The 6,925-nt window shown below is 36.3% G+C and overlaps 1 protein-coding gene across 8 annotated transcripts in view; it reads left to right on the top strand.

The window, feature by feature from the left end:
- Positions 1-4,294, top strand: part of LOC107626717 (common plant regulatory factor 1) — a 6,484-nt gene extending 2,190 nt beyond the window's left edge. For 4 of the 8 annotated variants that reach the window (XM_021118411.1, XM_021118419.1, XM_021118415.1 and 1 more), the window contains exons 2-13: positions 372-501; positions 598-642; positions 820-915; positions 1,021-1,089; positions 1,433-1,474; positions 1,565-1,722; positions 1,935-1,983; positions 2,118-2,166; positions 2,564-2,802; positions 2,976-3,053; positions 3,247-3,372; positions 3,697-4,294. In XM_021118411.1, coding sequence (XP_020974070.1) covers positions 448-501; positions 598-642; positions 820-915; positions 1,021-1,089; positions 1,433-1,474; positions 1,565-1,722; positions 1,935-1,983; positions 2,118-2,166; positions 2,564-2,802; positions 2,976-3,053; positions 3,247-3,372; positions 3,697-3,957 — 1,266 coding nt within the window. In that variant the 5' untranslated portion in view covers positions 372-447 and the 3' untranslated portion in view covers positions 3,958-4,294. Of the gene's footprint in view, positions 1-371; positions 502-597; positions 643-819; positions 916-1,020; positions 1,090-1,432; positions 1,475-1,564; positions 1,723-1,934; positions 1,984-2,117; positions 2,167-2,563; positions 2,803-2,975; positions 3,054-3,246; positions 3,373-3,696 lie in introns of those variants that run through there. The other 4 variants (XM_016329620.2, XM_021118428.1, XM_021118433.1 and 1 more) reach the window with 4 other exon arrangements.

The following is a 6,925-nucleotide window of genomic DNA, read 5'->3' as shown; positions in this document are numbered from 1 at the left end:
TTTGGGGTATTTGGGGCCTTTTTTCTCCTTTTCTGTTGGCATGATCGTTTGAATTTCTTTCATGTAATGATGTATGTCATTTCCGCACCTATATTTAACATATTTTTAGTTGTCATTCTTAAAATTATTTATGAAGTAGTAGGTTAGAAAGGTTTGAATTGCCTTTTGTCAGGATGACCTTTCTATGACATGGAGAACTCTATGATTTTTACATGAACGATTATGCTGTAGTAGTTATATATATATATATAGGATCACTTGAAGAGTTTGAATGGAAAATACACTAATTTTGTTAAACAAATTTTGCTTCTCAATCTGTAATATTTTCTATGGATAATAGCTGACAATTGACATAGCTCCTTTTAGTGCAGTTGAATAACTTTTTGGGGGAAGTAACACGGTCGCTTTCGAGTTATTTGAGCCATTGTTGTTCATTTGGAACCTGCAATGGGAAACAGTGAGGAAGAGAAATCTAGTCAGACTGAAAAGACTTCTCCACCTGTAACTACTTCGATAAGCTCAGTAAAGATTCAATAGATGAGAATACATTTGCGAAAAACTTGCACCTTAATACTGTTGTAATTCCCTTTGAAACAGGAGCAGGCCAATATTCATGTCTATCCTGACTGGGCAGCCATGCAAGTTACCTACCCTTTCACCTTTAATTCGTACACTGAAATTACAAATTGCTTTGCTGTTAGTTTTGATAATTGGTTATTAGTACAAGAATATTGATGATGTAATTTGCGTTGGCCGTAACTATTTTGCCCTTGGAAATTGCTTATGATGATTAAAAGCTTGTTATATTATTATCTTCAGATGTATTATGGGCCGAGAGTCGCCATACCACCATACTACAACCCCGCTGTGGCTTCTGGTCACACTCCTCACCCATACATGTGGGGGCCTCCTCAGGTATCAGCCGGAGGCAACTATTAATTCTACTATGTTTATCATTTTATCTTTGCTGGATATGATGGCAAGGATGATTAACTTGCCAACTTTTTCTATTTCTTTCAGCCTATGATGCCACCTTATGCAGCACTTTATTCACCTGGAGGGGTTTATACTCACCCTGCCATTCCTATTGTAAGTCTAGCTACTTCCATGCAATTTATTTTATGGTTTATGAAAAATTGGAGCTTGTCTTGTTCATTGCCCATGAATGTTTGGCTTCTACTGTAATGATATCAATCAATAGTTCACAATAGGATAAGAGAAACTAATATACTGAAATGTCAAATGTGTTCCCTTTGATCCTGTTTGTGTACCTAGATAATTCAAATATTTATATTTATTTATTTTATTATCATAAAAGCTTTTCAGTCCTTAATTATATATGCTTTTTTTTTTTTTGTGTTGTAATTATTTAGGCTTTATTGGTTGGAATTATGTCTTATGTTCTTGTGAATTATATATTTCTAAAACATAGGAGCCACATCCACACGGACAAGGAGTTCCATCTTCACCTGCTGTAAGCTATGATGTTTTCTGAGATCAGTTCCTACTTTAGGCATAGAATGCTATTAATTTTTGTTTCATTTCTATTGGTGTAATGCTGAAGACTGGGACACCTCTAAGTATGGAGACGCCACCAAAATCTGCAAATTCTGATCGGGATTTGATGAAGAAACTGAAAGGGTTTGATGGCCTTGCAATGTCAATTGGGAATGGCCATACTGATAGTACAGAGCTTAGAACTGAAAACAAGCTGTCACAGAGGTTTGCTAGTCTGTTTTCTTTCTATATAAATTTCTGCAGATTCTTTTTTAATTTTTTTTTAAAATTCTTCCGTTGTGGGGTCATGGAGGGGAAATCAGATACTCTTTAGTGGGATTAAACTCAAATTTTATCCCTCTTTTAGAAGACTAGTCCATGAGTTAGTTATTCTATTAGGTGCTTGTGGATAACTAAGTTTTTGATGATATGAACAGTGTGGATACTGGGGGTTCTAGTGATGGAAGTGATGGCAACACTGCGGGGGTGAGAACTTGCTTGCAATTAGCAATTTTTTTTCATGCATTTAGTTGACCATGTTGCCAATGGTTTATTTTTCTTTTTAAATTGATTTGACAAAATTAAAGATTAAATTATGATATTTTCCGTCTTATGTTCAGGCTAATCAAACACCAAGGAAAAGAAGCTGTGAGAGAACACCAGCCACTAGTATGACTCTGTTCTTCACCAAGTGTCACATCTTGATGAACAATAGAGTTGTCCTGGGATCACAATTATCTTTCTGATACCATCACTGCACTAATTTTCTCGACCAGTTAATTAAGTAGAGTCTTTATTAGTCTAATGTCAGATTATTTTAATCTTTAAGTTAAGATGAAAATTTACCCAAAAGTTTGTGATTAGTTCAATAAATGCAGTTCACTTTAACATGGGATTTTGCCTTTTATAGTATAGGTGCTGTGTCCTATGGTTGCAACTTTTTACTGAAATATCTTGCATCCGAAACTCTTGTTATCTACAATCATCTGAAGCTACTCAATTTAGTCGGCAAGGTATCCACATAATATGTGCTAACGATCATGCCTTTTCCACATTGTACAATCAGATGAAGAAGGAAAACCTGAGATGCAAGCTAATCCAGTAACTCCAGCTTCCAAAGAGACTGCAGCTTCTAACAAGAACATGACAATTGCCCCTGCTAGTGTTTCAGGACAGTTAGTTGGATCTGTAGTTTCTTCAGGCACCACTACGGCGCTAGAGCTGAGGAACCCTTCCAGTGTACATTCTAAAACAAATGCTGCAACTGCCCTGCAACCAGTATTGCCTGCTGAAGCTTGGATGCAGGTATGCTCTGCATATAACTAATCATCCTAGTGGCTCAGATCAACAGAGATACTTGATCATATATAGTACAATACATATGCTTGCGAAACACTTAATGATTAACTATTGCTAATGAAGTATCCTATTCTTTTACTGATGATAAAATATTTGTTGTCCTTGTTTGGATTCTTTAGAATGAACGCGAGCTGAAACGTGAGAGGAGAAAACAATCAAATCGAGATTCTGCTAGAAGGTCCAGACTGAGGAAGCAGGTATAGATGTTGGAAGTTCCTTTATGACATTTTTCAGTCTGTTTTCTCCTTGAGATTTCTGTATTGTCCAGTTTCTTTCTTCTCTCACATTTGGATGCACTCCACAAGCTGCATGTGCAGCAGTCCATGAAAAACAAATCATTACACCGATATTGACCAACAAGCAATTACTAATGCATATTCCTCTGTTCAGGCAGAGACTGAAGAACTGGCACGAAAAGTTGAATCCTTGAGTGCCGAGAATGTGTTGCTGAAATCAGAAATAAATCGACTAACTGAAAGTTCTGAAAAGATGAGGGTGGAAAATGCTACATTAGGGGTACTTTAACTGTTCTCATAATATATTTGTCTGTAGTACCTATGTCATTTCATAGGAGTGGTGCATTTTAGAGGTAGAAATGAGCTGAGCTGAGATATTCAGCTCACGAAAATTGGGCTCGGGTCACAATTTGATTCATTAATTTTATAAGCTAAAATGATCAAGTATAATATATATATAATCGAGCGAACTCAAAGCCAATGAGCCAAGTCCGGCCCACAAGCTCATAAGCTCTAGCTATTAATGAGTCGAGTTTGAATTGATTCATCAGTTGGTTTGACTTGGTTTTAGCCCCTAGTGCAATCCATGCATGATGATGAGTAGTTTTACTTTTTGAATCAGGAAAAACTCAAAAACGCTCAGATGGTACAAACAGAAGGGATAATATTGAAGGGAATTGAAAGCAAGAGTGCAACACCTATGAGCACAGAGAACTTATTATCAAGAGTCAACAATAATTCGAGTTCTAATGATACAGGCGGTGAGGACGAGAATGGTTTTTGTGACAGAAAATCAAACATTGGTCCAAAGTTGTATCAGCTGCTGGATACAAGTCCTAGAGCTGATGCTGTAGCAGCTGGTTGAAAACTTTCCTTGTTGCAAGCACAAAATTACTGCTAACACTCTGAGGGATGGATCAGCTGAATTTTAGTATTTACATCCATCGAAAACCAGAACTAATTCTTCCTTCCTTATAATAAGTTATTTAGGCATAAGAGAAACTGTACTTTATTAGATTGACAAAGAATGTGTGATTTGAAGTTTGTAATTGTAAGGTGAGGAGAGTTAGAATTCTAGTTTAGAGAGGCTTGCTGAGCTGTCATATGATTGGGTGTTATTTAACGAGTGGTATGGAACTTCTCATGGTATTTCTTACTTTGTTTTAGTTCGGTTTTCATTTTCTTGCAACCAATCACTTCAAGTAACCATGTTTCTCATCGTTTTTATCTGTTATATATTTGCATAAACATTTTAAACCTAAAATTTCAAAGGATCGTTTCTTAGTAAAAGAATTAGAAGCTAAAATGAGCTGATTGGTATTTATTGTGTATGCATAAAAATGTTGGATTAGTAATCGGGGATTATGGGTTTTGGAATGGGATAGAGTGGGTGTAGCATTTACAGTGGAGAAGAGAACTGAGACAATGGGAGACAGATACACTAAACTAACTGTTTAATGTCTTGCAATCTGTTAGACTGATAGCGAATGTGCAAGACAGAGTGGTGTGGAAATTTGATAAGGGAGGTGTTTATTCTACTAAATCATTTGTGCAGATATTGCAGGAGGAGACGTTGGATGAAGAGCTTCTGAGATTCAGGTTCACAAAGGAGATTTGGAAAGGGCTAGTTCCGCCTCAAGTGGAGCTGTTCGTGTGGTTTGTATTGGTAGGCCGAGTCAACACGAAAGATCGACTAAGTAGATTGGGAATCCTACAACAGAATAATGTGACGTGCGTGCTGTGCAAGAAAGGTGTTGAAAATATACAACATTTATTTATTACATGTGAGTACTCTTGGCAAGTGTGGTGTGCTTAGGGATGTCAATGGGGTAGGGCGGGGCGGGGGATGCCTCCCTACTCCCCATCCCTGCCCTCAGATTTACTCCCCATCCCCATTCCCCACGGGGCCCCATTCCTCGCGGGGACCCCATTCCCTATCTACATAATAGTTCTAACTAATTATTAATTTCCATATGAATAAAGTTACAAGTATCTATCTTATACAAAAACTGCAAGATTTTATACAAAAAATCTAAATGACACGATGGTGACTTCTTTCGAAATAACGCAATGGGGGAGGGGGGGAGGGGATGCAACGACGAGCCAAAGGAAAAAGCAATGGACGAGGTGGGAGACGCGGCAACAAAGAGGAGAATGGACACAACGGCAGAGTTACGAAAAGGAACGGCGCAAATAGAAATTATGACGCAATAAGGGTGATGGCACGGTGAGATGTGAGGATGCGGTGAGAAGGGTGACGAGGGGGTGGCTGAGGTTTGATGGAGTATGGACAGCTTTAGGAATCTCTGAATTGAAGAGGGGTTATGCAAATAAAGATTAGGAGTTTTGAGTTTCTATATATATGTGTGTGTGAAAAATGACTAAAAAACATATATGAAAAATAAACTATTAAAGATAATTCAAGGAATTCATAAATTTCGGAAAATAGTGGGGACGGGGCGGGGATCTCCGCTCGGGTCCCCGCGCCTGCTTCGGGAGAATTTTGTCCCCCATCCCCATCCCCATTCCGCAGGAAAAATTTCCCACAATCGGATCCCCATTCGGGACAGTCCCCGCAGGGATCCCTGTGTCTCGGGAAATTTTGCCATCCCTAGGTGTGCTTGGATCTCGACGTTTGGACAGACATGGATTGTCCCTGATACGTTGAAAGAGCATTTTGAGAGTTGGGGATCTGTGTCAATGAGAAAAGAGAGGCGCAAGTATTGGCTAATTGGATTCTTCTCAGTTATTTGGACTATTTGGCTGCACAGAAATGATACCATCTTTCAGTGCAAGACAATAGAGATTGGTGACTGTGTGGAGCAATCATTCTCATGTGCTAAGGATTGGTGTTGTAAATAACTCATGTTGTCGATGGTTATGCCAGAGATGACATAGGAGTTGTTATGTTTTTATTGTTCATGTCTTTGTTTTACATTGCTCTACTTAAGTGTTGAGCTCTTACCTTCAAAAAAAAAAAAAAAAAAAGAAGTGCATAAAACTGCCCTTTATATAAAGCTTCTTGACATGAGTCTGACTCTTCTAAAATTATTTAGTCAAAAGTAAGTTAATTTATACTATTAATTATCTTTGGATTAAGATAATAGGGTTCACAATAACAAATATTACAAATTTAAAGGTGATTAAAATATCATTTTATTACTTCATTAACATTATCAGTTATCACTTTAAAAGACAATGGAATAATTTATTTTATTATTAAAAATTTCATATATAACTAGAACGACCTTCACAAATTGTAAATACTAATTTGTTAAGAATTAATCGAATTATTAATTTTAGTAGTTGATTTTAGTATATAAATAACAATTTTACTTTTCAAATCCAACTTTTGAATATATTTTAAAATCCAGCTTTTTATTTGTGAAAAATAAACATTTTACCACATTAATTTTCGTAATTCAATCAAATAATTTTCTCAAAAAATATTTTTTCATCACAAAAGTCTAGATAAACCTATTTATCCTATTAACCTAACCTTTTTCTGTTTCTTTTTTTAATTCATTCATGTATGCTTCCACTTGTCTTATGGAAACGCTTTTTTCTTCCTTTGAGATGAACTTATCCAAACGTTTTCTCATTTCTTTTTGTGGTTTCTCCCCATAAATATGGCTTATTGTACGTTACCTTTTTTTAATGGAAAAGTGGTCCATTTGTGCTTTAGTTATGCACTTTTGAACGTGGATATGAACAATGAATTTATTATTTGCTTGTCTAAAAATAATTTGCATAAATACCTGCACGTTTACAAATTTTTAGAACTTTAAAAAATAGATTTATATATATCAATTAACAAGAAAAAATTTAAACTA

The sequence above is a fragment of the Arachis ipaensis genome, chromosome B01, assembly GCF_000816755.2.
Source record: "Arachis ipaensis cultivar K30076 chromosome B01, Araip1.1, whole genome shotgun sequence".
In the NCBI taxonomy this organism is placed as follows: Eukaryota; Viridiplantae; Streptophyta; class Magnoliopsida; order Fabales; family Fabaceae; genus Arachis; species Arachis ipaensis.
Note: the sequence above shows the minus strand (reverse complement) of the source record. Positions and strands in the feature narration are given on the sequence as shown.